The 19,656-nt window shown below is 35.1% G+C and overlaps 2 protein-coding genes across 5 annotated transcripts in view; one reads left to right on the forward strand and one right to left on the reverse strand.

The window, feature by feature from the left end:
* The window catches only part of LOC126745887 (T-box transcription factor TBX20-like), a 123,552-nt gene extending 118,181 nt beyond the window's left edge, over positions 1-5,371 (forward strand). For 2 of the 4 annotated variants that reach the window (XM_050453923.1, XM_050453926.1), the window contains 2 exons: positions 4,241-4,725; positions 4,784-5,371. In XM_050453923.1, the coding sequence (XP_050309880.1) occupies positions 4,241-4,709 (469 nt within the window). In that variant the 3' untranslated portion in view covers positions 4,710-4,725; positions 4,784-5,371. Of the gene's footprint in view, positions 1-4,228; positions 4,726-4,768 lie in introns of all 4 variants that reach the window. The other 2 variants (XM_050453924.1, XM_050453925.1) reach the window with 2 other exon arrangements.
* Positions 1-19,656, reverse strand: part of LOC126745892 (mitochondrial import inner membrane translocase subunit Tim21) — a 580,089-nt gene that overhangs the window by 254,290 nt on the left and 306,143 nt on the right. The gene's annotated exons all lie outside the window — the stretch shown is intronic.

Below are 19,656 nucleotides of genomic sequence, written 5' to 3' on the forward strand. Positions count from 1 at the left end.
GAGAAGTAAAAGGCTGGCAAGCAAAATCCTCACAACTAACAGAATCAAATGGGCAATCGAAAGCTTTAAGCCCTACAAATCTCCAGGCAAAGATGGAATTTTCCCAGCTCTGCTACAAAGAGGCTATGAGATACTAAAAGTACACCTACAAAAAATCTTTAAAGCCAGCCTCATTTTAGGACATGTACCACTAGCTTGGAGAGAGGCTAATGTAATATTCATACCAAAAACGGGGCGTCGTCCTGAAAACGAAGCAAAATCATATCGCCCGATTAGTCTAACCTCCTTTCTTCTAAAAACAATGGAGAAAGCAATCGACCAATACATAAGAAGCGTAACTCTTTCTAGAACACCGCTCCACCCTAGACAATTTGCCTACCAAGCAGGCAAATCTACAATAATTGCACTGCACTGCCTCGTAAGAGACATAGAAAAGTCAAACGACTGCAGAGAAATTGCTCTTACTGCATTCATTGACATAGAGGGAGCATTCGACAATACCTCACACCTGTCCATAACAAAAGCCTTGCAAGACTGGGGGGTGGAGGCCCCCATCGTAAAGTGGACAGAATCAATGCTAAAGCACTACTCCATCACAGCAGAAATAAATGGAGCGTCAGCAACAGTAACCACAGTAAAAGGATGTCCCCAAGGAAGGGTTCTGTCACCTCTACTGTGGACATTAGTAGTAAACAAAATTCTTAACATATTAAGTAGATCCGGATTCACAGTTCTAGGCTACGCAGATGACCTGGTAGTAATAGTTAGGGGCAAGCACGAGGGCGTAATATCGAATCGAATGCAAAGTGCCCTAAATACTATACAAAACTGGGGCGAAACTGAAGGATTATCTTTAAATCCTAGAAAAACAATTTTAGTGCCGTTTACCAGAAGAAGGAAGCTAGAACTCAGAGCACCTATATTAAACGGAACTCAGCTAACATTTTCTAACGAGGTGAAATACCTGGGGGTTACCTTGGACCACAAACTAACTTGGAACAATCATCTAGACAAGACCATTTCCAAAGCCATAGTGGCAATCTAGACATGCCGCAAACTCGTTGGCAAGACATGGGGGCTAAAACCGAAAATGGTATACTGGATCTACCAAACAATCATTAAGCCCATCATCACATACGCTTCGCTGGTATGGTGGCCGAAGACCAAACAATCAACCGCACAGACCAAATTAAACAAAGTCCAAAGGCTGATATGTCTAGGAAAAACCGGGGCAATGTCTACTTGTTCTACCACAGCCTTAGAGATACTGCTAAACATGCCTCCACTTCACATAAGGGTGAAAAAAGAGGCAATTAACAGTGCTCACAGGCTTTTCCAAACCGGCAAATTCAAGCCTGGGGATTTAAGTGGTCACCTGCGCATCCTCGAAGAAATTAAACTGAAAAATGCCAGCAAACCACGTGACCACATAACGGCCATGCTGGATCTAGAAATTCCATTCGAAGTGATCATAGATGATCGCCAATCATGGGAGAAAAAAGAAGTACCAAAAGCCGACAATGCATCGCTATGGTACACAGACGGTTCCAAACTAACAGAAGGAGCAGGACTGGGCGTATCAGGCCCTAACATTAAGATCTCAAAGTCACTGGGCAAATACCCTAACATCTTTCAAGCTGAAGTGCTTGCCATAGACATATGTGCAGAAGAGTGCATCAACCAAGGCCTCCAAAGAAAACACATATTTATGCTATCAGACAGCCAAGATGCTCTAAAGGCCCTGAAAGCTTTTAAATGTGATTCAAAGCTAGTCTGGGAGTGCAAACAAACCCTAAAGCGCCTTACAACAAAGAATCAAGTAACACTAATGTGGCTACCTGGCCACCGGGGTATAGAGGGGAACGAAGAAGCCGATCGCCTTGCAAAAAAAGGGGCTCAAACACCATACTATGGTCCAGAGCCATACTGTGGTTTAATAAAGACCCACATCACCGAAGACCTAAACAGGTGGGAAAAAGAACAGTTGCTGTCGCACTGGAGAAGAGCACCAGGACTAAGACAGGCAAAAAAGTTTATAACCACTTCTAGAAAAAGAGCTGAACAGCTCCTAGACATGAACAGATCAGACATCAGAACAGCAGTTGGACTCCTAACCGGTCATTGCCCAGTGAAATATCACCTAAAGGCAATAGGTATAACAGAGGACGACCAATGTAGATTCTGCAGCAATGCCACAGAAACAGCAGAACACCTGCTCTGTGAATGCCCGACCCAACTCTGCAAGAGGCTCAAGTACCTAGAAGGGGTACAACCAACACCTCAAGAAGTGGGACAACTACCTCCCAAAAATATAGCTTTGTGCGGCAGAAGTCTAAGACTTTTTGAGACAAACTAAGACAAGTAGAGTTATGCACAAAATATCTCACAGGTAGCAGTGCTGAGCAGCGGATCAGCCGAAACGACTCCCTTCTCAATCTACAATCTACAATCTACTTTCACTCGACTGATACGATTTCAGTCGAATGCTTTGGCTAAGTCACAAAATATAGCAGCATTCCATCATTAACATTGGTATAAGTGCCTTCCATGTGCATGGAGCATTAACCAGCATTTAAGATAGTGATAGGGGTGAGTGCTTTTGTAGATTAGCAAAGGCCTTTGAACTCTACTAACGAATGTGGATCGAACCTGATGACTTTTTATGAGAAATTGATTAAAGGTGACTTAAGTTTTATATTGGAATTAATGTACACCCCAGAAGTTTGCTCTGCTCTTGGACCTTCCACAGTTTCTAATTTTCATTCGACTGATACAGTCGAATGAAACAACAATGCTTTAGCTCGGTCACAAAATACAGTAGCAGAGGCCATTCCATCAAGTCTTTAGAAATTTTATCAAATTGTTTAAAGTCATGGTTCCTTTACTAGGCAATAGTTGCATCGCCTGCAAAAATTATGAAGATTCACTAGTTTTTTATGTTCACTCGACTGTATCAGTCGACTGCTTTGGCTAAGTTACAAAATACAGCAGCAGAAGCCATTCCATCATTATTATTCCAAGTCTTTAGAAGCTTCATCTAATTGGTCAAAGTAATGATTTCTATGCCAGGCAATAGTTGTATTGCCTTCAAAGATTATGAATATTCAGCAGTTTTTTATTTTCACTCGACTGATACAGTCAAATGCCTTGGCTAAATGACAAAATACAGCAGTAGAAGCCATTCCATCATTAACCTTGTTATAAATGCCCTCCTGTTATAGGGGTGAGTGCTTTTGACTTTCTATGAGAAATTAAATAAAGGTGACTCAAATTTTATATTGGAATTAATGTACACCCCCAGAAGTTTGCTCTGCTCTTGAACCTTCCACAGTTTCTTATTTTTATTCGACTGATACAGTCGAATGCTTTAGTTAGGTCACAAAATACAGCAGCAGAGGCTATTCCATCATTAATATCCTAAATCTTTAGAAATTTTATCAAATTGTTTAAAGTCATGGTTCCTTTACTAGGCAATAGTTGCCTCGCCTGCAAAGATTATGAAGATTCACTAGTTTTTTATGTTCACTCGAATGTATCAGTCAAGTGCTTTGGCTAAGTTACAAAATAGAGCAGCAGAAGCCATTCCATCATTATTATTCCAAGTCTTTAGAAGCTTCATCTAATTGGTCAAAGTAATGATTTCTATGCCAGGCAATAGCCGTATTGCCTGCAAAGTGTATGCATTTTCAGCAGTTTTTTACTTTCACTCGACTGATACAGTCAAATGCTTTGGCTAAGTCACAAAATACAGCAGTAGAAGCCATTACATCATTAATATTCTTATAAAGATCTTCTAGAAAATTAAATAAAGCATCAGTAGTATGCTTGTTCAAACTGAATCTCAACTAAGTCAGTGTTTATGGTAGATAAATATTTGGTAAAAAAGCCACAAAGGAATCATGTATTTCTCATGTATTTGAAATATGTTAGAATTCAGTCAACATTCATTTTGCTCTTGGTGTTTGACAATAATATTAGGGATCACCTACTCCACTCAAAACATGTAAAGTTTGCTGATGACCTGAGGATGTATCACGTAATTTTCTTTGGAGATCATGTTCTCAATCGTCAACCATAGATATATCTAAACAATCTGTTTCTGAATATTTATATATGTTTTTCCGATTTACAAATAGACTCCCTTCTCGGATTACAACTTATAAATTAGTCTTGATGCAAGTGCTAAGACTTCTGTTATAACCGCTACAGCATATTCTAATTTAAATAGTTTTCCTTACAGGGAAACCATGGAATCAATGCTGGCGGAACAGCATTATTTCCGCTCACCTCTTCGACCTTTTACCGAAATCGATACACACAACAACAATCTCTCCTTGGAAGAGAAGGCAATCTTAACCGCAAGATCGCAGCTATTTCTCAGAGCAGCAGCGGCAGCAGCTGGACCATACGCTCCTCTGATGGGGAGCCTCTATGGGGCTGGTGCCTCCCAAAGTCCCCCAATGAATCCGGTGGTGCTATGGAACCAATGGGCCGGACTCGGACCGTCAATTTTAGCTGCGCAACATCAGCACCAATTGGCTGTTGCTGCAGCCAGTACGTCGCACCTCAATCAACAAATGGCTGGTGCTATGTCGACTTTAGCTAGGCCGCTTGCGCAGCATCGATTTAGTCCTTATGCTCCTCCGACTAGGGCTAGTCCTGATACAAACTTGAGAGAGGATAGAAGTAGTCCTAGTAGTCCGACCTAACCGACACTTCCTGATGGTAAATTTTTAGTTTTACATGTCCGTTAACAATCTGTCAATAGTCGTTTATATTCCAGGATCTGCTCCCACGGCGCCTCAACCCTAAGACAACTTGTAACTTATTCTTGTGTCAGGAAAATGTAAACACTATATTATACACGTTAGGCCAACAAAGATCTTCGGTGCAGTGTCTCCTACTCTACTAGTCTGATCTACATAGGCTACAAGGCTGAGACGTACGGCCTATTGCAATTCCTCTGCCTAAATGAGAAATCGATGAAGTGTTTTTTATTCTCTCTTTAAATTAAGGTTTTGCCTATGAATTTCTGTTGTATGTTAACAAGTATGTATTACGGCACCTAAGAAAGAGATTTGTCTAGCGTGTGTAACGGATTAAGTTTTGTGAAAAAAACTGCTTACGTGTAAATAAGTTTATTTCCGAATAAAAGGCTGCAAGTCTACCGTAAAATCACAACGATGTCAACTCTGTTAAATTAAATTAAATTTAAAAAACTAACATTGTAACCCTTTAAAAGCAGTTACGATTTTAGCAGTTCTTGTACATATGGTTCCAAACGCCCTTGTTTTTGTATATATTGTACTTTCAGGCTTTGTTAATTGTATATGTTTATAAATCAATAAAGTATTACCTCGCTTTATTTTTATTGAAGTCTTTTATTTCTCTTCACGGCTCATAATATACATCAAGGTTTGTATATAGAAGATAAGAAAATTGTAACATGTTTAAATGTGAAATAAATACCATAATATAGGCAACACGTATAGACTAAACACGATTTGTCGTATATTTTGTATATCGATTTAAAAGTCCCGCCAGTATTCAGAGTTGAACTTCCCTCCTAGTGGCGACGGCTCCTTATATATTAGGTAGATTGTTCCGGAACATTCTCTAACTTCCCACGTATGCCCCGAGATGTCGCCAGGTGTGCCCGCCGCTCGCTCCATCTTGTCGCACCTTCGGGTCTAGGCTGTCGGGTCTAGAAAATCTGACACTAATATTTTAATATTTTATCTTAAATAAGCTTTTATACGTGGTAGTTCGAAATATATAAGGAGACAAATTTAATTACCTTGTAACTATTATATATAATGATTGTTGAGTACTTGGTGACAGACAGATTTTTTAAGATTAGAGTGTTTTAAAATACATAGTTCGTTACTTAGATTTGAAAAGAGCGATTTAGATTAACTGCTTACCTTTGGGCCAGAAATTTAATATGTCAGATCTTATTTTTGAAAAAAATTTTTTTTTATTTAACCATTTTCATAGAGGCCCTCACCACTAGAAAATAATTAAACAGCAACCCTAATTATAACAAAAGCCTGCTTTGCTATACACGTCTGGTCAACTCAGGTCTTGCGTGCGTAATATTCGTTCTCTCTTTAATTTAAGTCTATGAATTTCTATTGCTTGTTAATGCATTAATATTTTGACATTCAAGAAAAAAATTGAACAGTCTAATATACAAATGGATCAAAAACTAAAAAAAAAAAAATTAATCAGCAACCCTAAGACTATAATTACTTTAAGGTAGATTGTACTTGTCCACTTTAAATACAATGATACTTACAATCCTTTGCGTTTGTCTGCAGCCGCTTAATTCTAGGCCAGAATAGTTGTCACACATGCGGTTTGTCTGAGACCGCTTTCTTGAGGTCACAGAAAACATTTGTGAACGAGGAATTCTGCATAATAGACATTTGAGCAATTTCATATATGAAGCTTTTTTGCGCCTAAAGAATTTTTTGAGTTATACTCGGATTTACCAAGTAGGGGCCTGAGAGGCCAAGAATGAGATTCAAAAATCTTTTTTGAGGATAACTCAAAAACCTTTTCAAGGATTTTCATGATTTTTTTAAGAGGAGTGTAGAGGATAGTTTTCATGCATAAAACATTATTTTGAGTAAAAAATTGAGTGAGGTGGAGCAGCAAAAAAAGTATTTTTCACAAAAGTGTAACTTCAAAGCAAGATAATTCAAAAACTATTCGAGGCATTTGAGTGAGGCTTTCACTCAGAGTTCACACATTTTCTACTGAGCAATTTCATATATAAAGAACGATTGTAGCTTAAGAACTTTTTAAGTTAGGCTCAGATTTACCAAGGGTGGACCTTGATCAGAATAAGATTAAAAATACTACTTTGAGATTAATTAATTAATCAGCAACCTCAAGACTAGAATTACTTTAAGGTAGACTATACTTGTCCTCTTTAAATACAAATAATACTCAGGATATTTTGCGTTTCTCTACAGCTGGTTTTCCTAGGCCAGAATAGTTGTCGCACATGCAGTTTGTCTGAGCCCACTTTCTCGAGGTCACAGAAATCATTGCTGAGCAAGGAATTCTGCATAAACGAGAAATCTGACCTTGAAATTTGATTATGAGTGAGAAGGGTTAGGTGATCATCTCTACTATAGATCTAAACGTTCTGCAGCAATATCATTGCGTGCCAACCATTAACGTGCAGATGACTTTTATCGTTTGCTCTGACACAAATGTTGAGTTTTTTTTTTTGGAAAACGTTGGAAGTAAGGGTGAATTGATCAAAGTATTGTAAAAACCTGCTTTGGTATACACGTTTGGTCAACTCAGGTTTTACGTGTGCAAACCAAAGATCAAAAGCAAAAGGAAATTTAGTAAAAGAATTTTCTTAATAAAAATTAGGCAAGCCTACTTACAAAAAACCAAAGAATTAAAAATATATTTATTATGGTAGAAAAGGATCCTTTACAATAGACTTTGATTTAATATATAATTAGGATCAAAAAATTTCGAACTGAATGGCGACTTTAAAGCTGACCTTGGAGTATCACTGGTTATCCGTCTTGACACGACCTTGTTGAACCTGAAGACCTTAAACGTCAACTCTAAGGTCAGATTCAGAGTCACCATTCGCTAGAGCGGCACCTGCCAGTAAACAACTAAGTTAAGTAGATTAAAAGAGATGCTGGATGTTGGAGTGGCTACTGCTGATTTGGGTCAATCAATTTACCAGGCTGTTTATAATATTCGGGCTTAAAATAATTATTAGAATCGCTTCACTATAGCATTTGTGACTTCAGATATACTCGATCCCATAAATTCCAAGCAAATCCATAAAAATAAAATGTTACAAAATTTAAGGCCAAGGGAGCGGGGAAAGGGGGTTGTGCCTCGGCTTCGAGATCTCTCCAACGAATTTGCGGCGAAACGACGATGATATCGCGGAGAAACTCATGAGCTGTTTCACATTTATAACCGGAAATATCGCCGGAATATAGTCTTCACCTTCGAGAAAGCAATCTCTTGATGGTCCCTTGCCGGATGCATTATAGATAGGCAGAAATACGGACGCAATTTCGAGAGAGCTCGATAAGACGTTAATGGTTTCAACTTTGCACTCTATCGCGTTATTCGGTGAGAGAGTTGGTGTCGTTTGTTAACGTCCGCCGACGTCTATATCCTTTTATTGTTGTCGTAAATTATTCAAAATAAAAAATTATGGGAAAAAGAGAGAAGAAAAAATGGTCAGTCGAAATAGATCACTTGATAATAGAGTCCATATTTGTTTCCTAAATTGAGGGTGACTTAGGAAACCAGTAACAGTTAATTAAATTGAGTCGAAGTTACGTAATTTGATGCCTAATAAAATGTCCTTCAACAAAAATTCCGATGTCATAAGTTAAGTCTATTCATCTGCAAAATACCACTCCCGATCTGAATACCCTGTAGAATATAAGGCAATTGTTCCAATAAAAAGTGATAAGTGGCCAACGGATTGATCTAGTATCTAGTTCAAACGAAGATAAAATATAGTGTACAGTTAGGAGTTAGCAAAAGAGAGCGAATTTTAAGCCCTACGGAACCCCATAACTATTCTCAAAAGCAATCGTAAATTGCTTGGGTTGTAAGAGTAAAATGACCATATTGGAAAATAATATTGTAACACTATGTGTAGTGGTACACCGCACGATGTCTCGAAGCTTAGCGGGAATCTTCCAGAACAGTGTTCTGCCGAGTATATAAGGAGCCTCATCGCCGCTAGCAGTCAGTTGTCAGTTCAGTGAAGTAAAGTTCGGAATATTGGCTCGAAATTTAAATGATTGTAAATAAATCCAGTAAAAAAGGCATCGTATGAAAACCAAGGGCTTCGAGTTAGGCTTTAAGCAGAGAGTCCTGAAGATAGACGATGACGAATTTGTTTTTTTGAGAAGTTGCTTTACGTCGTTCTTTGAAGAAAAGCGTGGATTATTAAAAGTTCTGTTACAAGAGGTAAACTTTAAGCTGACATCGACATCCACCATCTTTGGGATCAATTCGTCATGAAATAAGCTTAGGGAGAGCACAGTGTAACGAACTTAACCAATTGTTCTTGGGTAGTCGGCAAAGATATCGATGGTGCAAGCTTACTGCGCGACATCTCTGGAGGGACGTGGAATATAAACGAATCTTCCGGCACAATGGTGCCATCTATATTAGTTCAAGTCCGAATATTGGCGCGACTTTTAAATGAAAATAAATGGAAGGAAATAAATATAGTGTAAATAAATGTTCCTATTAGTAGGAGTGTTTGATTGATTGATTGATTGATCTGATTGAACAAATCAGATGTTTTTATAATAAAATGGAGTTTTCTTAAGAATTTAATAAAAGTTTCAGTAATTTCGAACGGTTTTTGAAGAAGTTATGGGCGTTTTTGTAGTTAAGGTCCAAAAAATTGATTTTCAGTTTTTAATTTTCAATTTCTATCAAACAATTTGACTCCCTGTAAAAAACTCCTCATTAAACAAATAACGGTGAAATGTAATTTTTATGACAAATTGGGAGTTTTTTTAACAATTTGGTGGAAGTTTGAGTAATTTCGGACAGTTTGTGAAGAAATTGTAGGCGTTTTAGTCCTTCATCTTTGACTCCCTGTAAAAAATTTGTTATTTAAAATACTAAGTTGATATAATGTTTTTATGGTAAAATGAAGTTTTTTTAATAATTTGGTGGAAGTTTGAGCAAAAATCTAACTCACTTCAGAGTCTGATATTCAAGAATCTAGTTGAAATATTCCAATAAAATAAGAAGGATAATAAAAATATTGAACACTTTTAAGATGATGCTTAAAAAAATATTTTAAATTCATGTGACTACTTACTTAAAAGTCTGATATCTCAGGAACTAGTTATAATATTTTCTTAAAGTAAAATGTATAATATTCTGAAAGACGTTTTTTAATAACGTTTGGAAATAGGGCGAGGCCTGAGTGAGTCCCTGACACTGCCGCCGAATGCTTATTGTATCCCCTAGTGATTTCCTAATTAAAAAGGTCATTTATCTTTCCAAAGCGCAGTAGCCTCTCTTAGTTTGTTCTGTGGGTTATCATCATCCTGGAGAAAATTCTTTTCCAATAGGTTTTGTTTTCTCCAGTGATAGAGTGCAGGGCACTCGAAGGATATATGAGAGGTTGATTATTCGTCCTTTTCGCAAAGTATACACAAAGGTTCTTCATGGAGTGTTCCTATTGGGTGTAGGTGTTTTCTCAGTTTATAGTACCAGTAAGCAGTCTTATCACTATTCTAAATTGGCTTCTACTGAGCTTTAGGATCTCGTAAGTTAAAGGGCTTTCAGCATTGTCTTGCTATGACTATCACAGACCGAGGTTTTTGTTATGCCAAATACAGGTTCAGGGCCTATAAATGGTACCGCAGTCTGCTTCTTCATTGCCTTGAATAAACAGGCAAGTCTTTCGAGTTTAGATAGTTCTGTTCTTTCTCTAGTTTGTTCAACTTTTGGACACCAAATGTTGCGCCGTATGTTATGGCTTTCCACAGTAGTGAACAGCTATTGTACTATGTAAGGTGAATATCCCCATGTCTTTCCTACTACTTGTTTGGTGGCGCCATTCTGATTTTGTTTAATGCGTATTCAATATGCGGTTAGTTTTACGTCAATAATGACACCTAGTAGTAGTAGTAGGAACATGCGTAATAAATAGGCTTACCTTTTTAATGTATCGAGTATTTTAATTCACACGAAAACGCTACGTTATTAAATATTCTATATATATATATCGTACTTCTAATTTTCATAATATATTCGCATAGTTTAAATACTTAATAAAGCATACGGTAGATAATACAACTTGACAGAAACACGTCCTCCCATTTATTTAGTAACATGATTAAAGACAAGTTTAGAGACTCGACGGATCGTTCTTTGTTTTACATTCTCTAATTGCCTTTCGGATTTTGCCAGTCACCATTCACGGTAAAAATTAGGAAGTCGAGTCGTTAGTTCTCTTCGGCTCGATTGACGGGTTTCGGCCTACTGATTTATTGTGTCACAAGCAAATACCATTTTGTGACAAAAGGTTTGTGAGTTATATGAGTAGGTCGTTGATTACTATTAGACCAACATGTCTGTTCCAAAGTTCTAAGAATTTTTTATTTATTTACTTGTTAAATATATCACAAATATTGCACTAGTAAAGTTGGACATAACTTTGGACAAATCTTGAACATCCTTAAACCAAGTATAATATACTTTCTAAGGATAAAAGTAAAAACTCTAGACAGCTGGAAGAATTAAATTTTGTTAAGTAATTTAATATTTTCTAGAAAAATGTATTCAGGAGGATCATCAAAGAAAAATATATTTTTGTCCAGGCAGTTGAAGTAATTTTATTTTCCTAGGGAATGTCTCTGGAGAAAATAATGAGATGACGTTGATCTAGTTATTTGACTGCCTGGATTTTTTTTAATTTAGCAACTTTAAGAAAACTAATGCATCAGACTTCTTATGAAAATAGTTAAAGCAGAAGCTTTTACCCTATTTTCAGTCAAAGTAAAAAAGTAGCTTCAACTGCATTTTATAATAATTTAGACCATGGTTGCACTTGAATTAGTTAAGAAAATCATTTTCCATGTAGTTGACGTGATATTTGATCTTTTCAAGCGGTCAAAAATGATCTAAACTGCAAGCATTTTACACAATAATTTAGCAAAAAGGGTTTTGTGTCACTTAAAGAAAAAAAAAGACTTCAAGTGCCTGGAATAAAAACAAATTATTTAATGGTTCAACAACAAACGATCAAGTTTTAATGTTTTGAAAAACTTACCCCATTAGTGTCCACTAAAAAAACAGACACACTACACGACATCTCTGGAGATGAGTGGAAGGTCAGCGAATCTTCCGGAATCATGGTCAGCCGAGTATATAAGGAGCTGCGTCGCCGCTAGGAGTCAGTTGTCAGTTTAACGCAGTAAATTTCAAATATTGGCGCGATATTTAAATTGAATATAAATAGTAGTAAATAAATACGGTGAAAATAAGTAGCAGTCGTAAGTGATCATGTTTAGTAGGGTAAGTTTGTAAATAAATCAACATACTATTTTCGTGCATCGATTGTTTTAATTCAGACCTTAATAAAAAAAACGCTATAATAGTAAGGATCAGGTAATAATAAGGAAGACCCTGCAATCACAACTAATCTGGGATACAGGCAATCAATATTGGATTGGTTGAATATCATACGACTAAAAGCACACATTTTTAAAACTATTTGACTGAATACTTAAGGATTTGCTGTGAAGCACTAGTTCTTTTAAACGGAAAACCGTTTCACGTCATCCTCATTGACTCCGCTTTTATTGCACTATAAACCGAGGTAAATTCGCAAAAAAACGTACATAATTTGATTTATTTTCTTTTAAATTTCATTCTTCCGGCAGATTGTTCGTGTAACTCAAAACTCATTAGGTGGCCATACAAACTGAAAAACCAGCACTTCCACGTTAAGATCCTGTTAATAAAATTAAATGCTATAATACGAAAAAAGATCTCTGGTTATAAATATTTTGTTGTATGACTTTTGGTAATTGGTAAATGTTATCAAAAAAATGGTTTTACCAGTAAAAAGTCGATGGAAAAGAGTACTATATCGATGGCTTTATATGATAATAAAAAAAAATAAAGAACCCGAAACTGTATAATATTATGTGCTCTATTAGTAGTAGAATTCAAGAAACAGTGCCTTTACCCGTTTTTAAGGAAAGAAGGAGTGATCCTTTTTGATCGACGCACTATCGTTCTCGTGTTATCTCATGACTCAGACGAGTTAATATTGTAGCGTTCGATAGGTGTGAATTAAAGACTCGATTGCACAAAAATAGTCAGGTAATCAATTTACACAATTACACTATTAAACAGGATCACTTACCACTTTTAGAAAAAAATATTTTTACCCTCTTTGTTTACAACTATTTATGCCCGATTTCTCGTGCCAATTAACAACTGACAACTACCTCGCAGGGGCGACGCGGCTCCTTATATACTCGGCTGACCATAATTCCGGAAGATTCGCTGTCCTTCGAGACGTCTCATCTGTTGGTTGGACCGGTATATTCAATCGACATCGATCAATATTAGTGAATATTTTTGGTTTAGTAATATAAGATTCTTGGGGAACTTTAATTCTGCATTCACTTGGTAAGTTTTCAAAGAAACTGCCAATAATTCTTTAAATGTAATTTTTTTCTTGACAATTAAGCTCCGCAATGTCTTCCTCGTCAAACTCATCGTTTTTCACAACGGAAGATTACAGATCCAATTTCTTTACATGGATTATTCCTATAGATGTAGTGCCAGTGATTTTTAATTAAATATTTACTTCACGGCATTGGAATCCTAAACAGACTCAGAGATCCAGTGGGAAGTGAATATTGATAATAGTGGTCAAGGCAACCAGATATCCTATATTCCTTTTTTCTGTCAAATAATGAATTCCTGCTCAAAATAAGTGTTCGTTTTTAAAGGCCAACCATTCATCAATCTAAATTTTCACTTTTTTGAAAGATTGGATATCTTTTTCTAGAAGTATGTACTGCTTTGATCAAAATAAGTGACAGTCAGAAGTTCAAAATAAGCAAAGACGTCCCGTTTGGTGTTTTATGATTTTTTAACACATTTCGCAACATCATCACGTTAAAATAAGTCTTTAGGTGTACCTTGCACATTTTTCCTTTAATGCTCTGTTCAATTTTAATAACTGTTAATAGTATCGTTCTCCAATAATCGTATCACCAGTTGCTTCAATGTTTGAGTTTTGTCTTTCTTGGACAAATCTATCACATCGGAATCCTTGCTATCTCTATCCTCGTTCTTATTTCTCTTGTTTGATCACCCGATTATTCTATTCAAGTTTCTAAATATTTATATGTCGGTATATTTTCTATGATGGTGTCAGATTCACATGGTTCAGATCCTGTGGAAATTTTGTAGCTACTAGAACGGTTTCGTTGTTTGCAAAATGCCAAGTTTCTGACAACAGTTGAAAACGATTTCTAGGCATAATTTGTTTTATAAAGTTTAAGTATATTTTGCTTGTTGACCAATATGAGGAAATTGAACCAGACCCACCCACATGATACAGCCAATAAACTGTTCCATCTCCGAGCGGTCTGTGTTTTTCCAGCTTTGAATACGTGCGTTTCGTGATTGAAATTGGGCTTTTTGTTGTTCAGCGTATATATTCGTTTCTCGAACAAATAAATGAAATATGTCTTCAGTAATTATTAATTTATAAAATTCATATGGAGTTTGGTCATACAAATCATAAAGATGCGCTCGAATGCCAGGATCGGTGACTGTAAATAAAAAATTTTTCATGTGCACGCCAGTTACATCGGACCAAAAAAACAAATCACTTTCATGTTCTGCTAGAGATTCATCCAGCATGGTCTCATCATTATAATTGATATTTCGCTGAATGACACTCAATAATTTCGTCAATATTGTTACCTGGTATTGACGTTTGCGATGTGTTGTCATTAGCTTGGAGTTCTTTTGCAAACACTACTCTTTTTGCGGAAGTGCTGGGCTTATCAGAGGGAGGAGAAAAAAACTCGCGTTTCTTCTTAGAGCTATTGCAAATCCTAATCTTTTTTCTCGGTGTTTCTGGATCCTCTTCAGAACCAGAAGGGTTATATTCACTCACGTCCGGCGAAAAGTCATCCTCACTCGCAGAAAGCACTTCGTCCCATAATATGGCTAGATTCTCCTGTTCTTTTTCGTAATGACTCATAGTACTGGAACTAAGGTTTTACGCTTGCAACAGTTTTCTTTTTCTTATAAAAGTGCAACTACACGTTACAGGTCACACGCCTTGAAATATCACAAGCTATACTCCACAAAAACAACCAAAAAAGAAAATAACAACTTGCGACTACTATGCGAAACATAGCGAAGATCAGATCATACAGGTGTCCTTTCTAACGTAAAACTGAATCGAATATCGAATGCGCGTCGCAATAAAATTACGCTTGGGTGCAGTGTTGCCAACTATAGAAAAATGAAATCCGCTAGTTTGATATTTAAAAACCGCTAAATTGCATATTTTTCCGCTAAATTACTACGTTTGTAAGTCTATATTTATATAGTTATTTTAATTTTGTTTCTGAAACAAAAATTGGTGTAAGGATGTAAACAAGGGTATGGCGTATTTTTTTTTAAATAAAATAACATAAAACTTAACACTGATTTATAAGTTTGTTATTTTTTTCCTTTATTTTTTTTTTTATAATTTTTTAAAATTTTTCCTGTGAAAAATATTTGCATAACTGAAAAATTTTAATACGCATCATTAAGCGCATCTATCGGCAAATAATATCCAACCGAAGAAATTGTGATTTTTTTTTCATTTAGTGACACACGATAAAAAAATTGATTACAGGTAGGTATTTCTTAAAATTTCGGAAAAATCAAAATATCTCGAAAACCGTAACACTTTCGTTAGAGCTATGTTGAATTATTCTGATTGGAAATAGTCCAATCTATTAGGAGTTCATTTGGACCACTATTTACGGGACACCCTGTATACCTATGTTAAAAAAGATTACTCAATCAAACTATTAAAGTCTGTGGTATCGTCGTCATCATAGCACTTTTTTGTGCCTATTTGATTGACAATATTAAGAGGCACATCATAATCAATACAACATTTGTTAAAAAAAATTTACATTTTTTTATATATTACATTTCTATATACCTTTTGAGTCCATATCTTACCGAAAGTATTGCATTGGTACTCATTTTAATTCGGTATTTGTTTTTCACTATTTTGAGGGAACTAAAAATCCTTTCCACATCTGCATTAGAAAATGGCAGTACTAAAATTCCCAATGCAAAATTGGAAAGTTCCATAAAGGGATTTTCCCCACTTGCATCCCGATATTTTACGACCTCAGTCCAAAAGTTAATGGTGTGGGTTATATTTTCCCATTTAATAAAAGTTATATTGTTATATTGCAAAATAATTTCATTATCAGCAATTTGCATATTTTTTAATAATAAAATCAGTGGCTCGATTTCTTTGCTTTGCTTTAAAATATTCTGAACAGAAATTAATGAAATTTCTTCTAATTGTTTAACATTTTCAGGAAGACGATTCTTAAGTTGCTTAAATAACTCTACTAAAAAATTACGGCTCCGCTCTCTTATCACCTTTTCTTCTGCAGGCGTAACTTTTTGTTGGTTTAATAATTCGCTAATTTTTGTCTCAAATTGGTAACCCAAATAGGGTTTGGGATTTAATAAAATTTCAAATATATTATCGCCGTCTGTATTTGGAGTTTCCCAATTGGGAACAAAAATTTTATTTCCAATACTCTTAATTAACATATTTAAATCATGTAACAATAAACTCGGATCTACATTATTAGATTCAAACATTTTATTGATTTTTTGCACTTCATTTAGTACAGGTTTTAAAAATAAAAGATATGCCAAATTTGTTACGTCTTTAAACATACGAGTACAAAATCTCAGCGGTATAGCATTTTTCAGAAAGACGCGTTATTTCAAAGTGGGTTTTTAACTCAATATATTGATTTAAGATTCTGTCTACAGCAACTTCAATACTTAACCATCTTGTGGAGCACGCGCGTACAATTTTCTTTGGATCTGCTCCATCATTTATTGCATTAAAAAGATGCTTGTAATTATTTTGACGATTTGCTGACTTACTAAACCAATTGTACGTTTCAGAAATCATAAATTCCAAATTTCTTGGGAATGTTTTCTTAGCTCCGTGAGATACAGCTAATTGCAGAGAATGGCAGACACATCTAATTAAAAGTAAATTTGGAATTTCCGATTTTAAATGAGTGTAGACACTGTTGTTAATACCTGTCATAACACTGGCATTATCGGTATCAATTCCCACAAGATTATTTAGAGAAAGGTTAAAAGTTTTTAAAATTTGTTTAACGGCGGTTGCAATACTTTCGGCATTACAATGCTCTAACTCAACAAGTGCTTAAAATGTTGATATTCTTTTACCCAATTGATTATCATAATAAATGATTGCCATTCCTAGTAGTTTTGTAACACATTGGATTCATCCAATAACAAACATATATTTACAAAAACCAGTAATTACAGATTTTAACAAATCTTTTTGAAAATGGGGGTAAAATACATTTCTTATGATCCCGCTGCATTTTGTTCTGTGTATTTTTAAATTTTTGGCGGACACATCCCGGAATGTATTTTTACATAACTTGCCAAGATGGTCTATAGGTAATATAGACGAATGCACACAAACAAATAACGGTAATTTTGCCTTTGCAGTCGCTGAAGGGTTATCCTTATTCATACCGGCAAAATTTATTTTTGGCTTGACATGTTTAAGGGATGCCAAATGTTTTTTTATATCGGATAGCTTTGCAGAAAAATCAGATTTACAATATTTGCACCTTGCACGGGTTGGATGGCCTGCAACCTGCACTAACCAATTTCGAAATTGAGGAAAACTTAACCATTCCTCGCGAAAATGTTTTAAGGATATAATAAAAATAATATTTAAAAAAAAAACGACAATTCCATCCACTCTTATGTCATCATAACCCAAACCAAGACAATATTTACTAGAATTATCCGGCTAAGACGCAGTGTTTCCAGATTTCGCATTTCACCCATAACGTACCTAACACTTGAAACAATAACAATAACAATGAAACTTACCAGTTATTCTGTGTTTTTAAGCAGAAAACGAACAATGTAAAACAATAACAACAAAATTGCAAGAACTAAACAGCATAACCTAATAACGTAACTCTGACCTGATAAATTATGTTTCTTATTTCCCAATAAGGCAAGTTACGAACTAAAGAGAATCCCCGAGAACAAGGGAATCCCCGAGATCTGAATTATGCAGCCAATCGGAGTTCGAATATATCAGTCGACAAAGCAAGCAAAGGCGATGTTGAATATTACTAATAAATCGATTTGTAAAAACAATAAAATTATTCTAATTTATTGTTTAAAAGGACAGTTGCAGTTAATACGCTAAATTATGTTTTTACTCAGTTTTCTGCTAAAAAATCCGCTAGCCGCAATAAGCAATTTTTTTCCGCCAATGCAAATGTAATTACGCCAAATCTAGCGGAAATTCCGCAACACTGCTTGGGTGACGGTCACCTTTGCCCCCTACTGGCCATAATATTGCGCGTTTGCTTTCAGGCCATGGGGGATAAACGTCGTCCTCGTCCGTCAAAAAAAAATATGAAAAATTCGACAAAAAAATGAAAATTCCGTAAAAAAAGCATGAATAATAGGATATTTACTAAAGTGGATTTAGTATATTAAATAAAATAATTTGGCCCCAGGGTAATGCATTCCCGTTGTTTATGTGAATGTCCGTTATGGCACTTTACGTGCTAGAAGCTCATAATTTGGATTTCTCATTGCATGGGCAAACTACTACAGTTTTCTTAATTTTTAGTATTGGGAACCTCTTTTCTTTATAAAAATTAAAGAGACACATTTCTTCACAAAAAGATTATTCCACAACCAATCACCATCAAAATCTTTAGCTTATTCACAAGAATGAATTTAATGGGTAAAACAAACCAGTAAAAGAAATAACGTCGATATCTCACAGTAAATCACAGTTTTAAGTTACAGACTTGACAATGTGGTGACAAATAAATGGAATTATTCTTATCAATAGTGAAGCATTAAATACATCTTAACATTAATAGAGTAACTACATAATACAAGTCTATAAAATAACAACATTTCGTTCAGGACCTACGTCATCAATATTATTTAAAAAATGAAACTAATCATTGTATAGACTATAGAAAATCCTAGCAACTAAAGTGGTAAATATAAGTAATAACTTTGTTTAATATATTAATTATATCCTAAAATCAACTCTCAATATAATATCCAGAGTATTGACATCCCTCGGGAAAACTCACCCTTTCGAGTTACCCATTCCACAACTTATCTAATATTAATCTACCGTGAAATGAAATTTATTTCCTTCAGCTTTGGAAGAGCTTTTTAATCTGTCTTTTAATTCACTTTTATTTAGTACCCATTAAAAGATTAATTATTTTTTATTCTCCTTTGATTTTTATATAATTTATCTTTGGCATACATTTATAAACTTGGTTGCTAAGCGTTTCTACTTATTATCAATTTTACACCTCCAGTTACATATTGTCAATATATGCCAGTATAAAAAGTTATATTCTGATTTTATTTAAAAATTAATTACCAAGAATCCGGATAATGGTACCAACATACACTGTATAAAAAAACCTGCAATTACATTTGATTTAATATCGTAATTAGAGATGCTAATGATATTTAAGCATTGATAATTATAAATATGCAATAGAATATGTTCACACATAACGATTTATAGCCTTAAGGCAAGAAATGATTTAGTTCGTGCATACTAGTGCTAATTAAGACCCCATAATATTATTTCCTTTTTACTCGTATAAAACCCATCTAGTAAAATGTGTACAATGTAATAATTTTATTAAAATGGACGTGTTTTAAATAGTAAATTACACTAAGCCATTAGCAAACTAAATTGTCTTATCAAGAACATTACCATAAAAAGTAAAAATGATCTTTTTGTCAATTATTACGTTATTTGATAATTAA

The sequence above is a fragment of the Anthonomus grandis genome, chromosome 16 (genome assembly GCF_022605725.1).
Source record: "Anthonomus grandis grandis chromosome 16, icAntGran1.3, whole genome shotgun sequence".
Classification (NCBI taxonomy): Eukaryota; Metazoa; Arthropoda; class Insecta; order Coleoptera; family Curculionidae; genus Anthonomus; species Anthonomus grandis.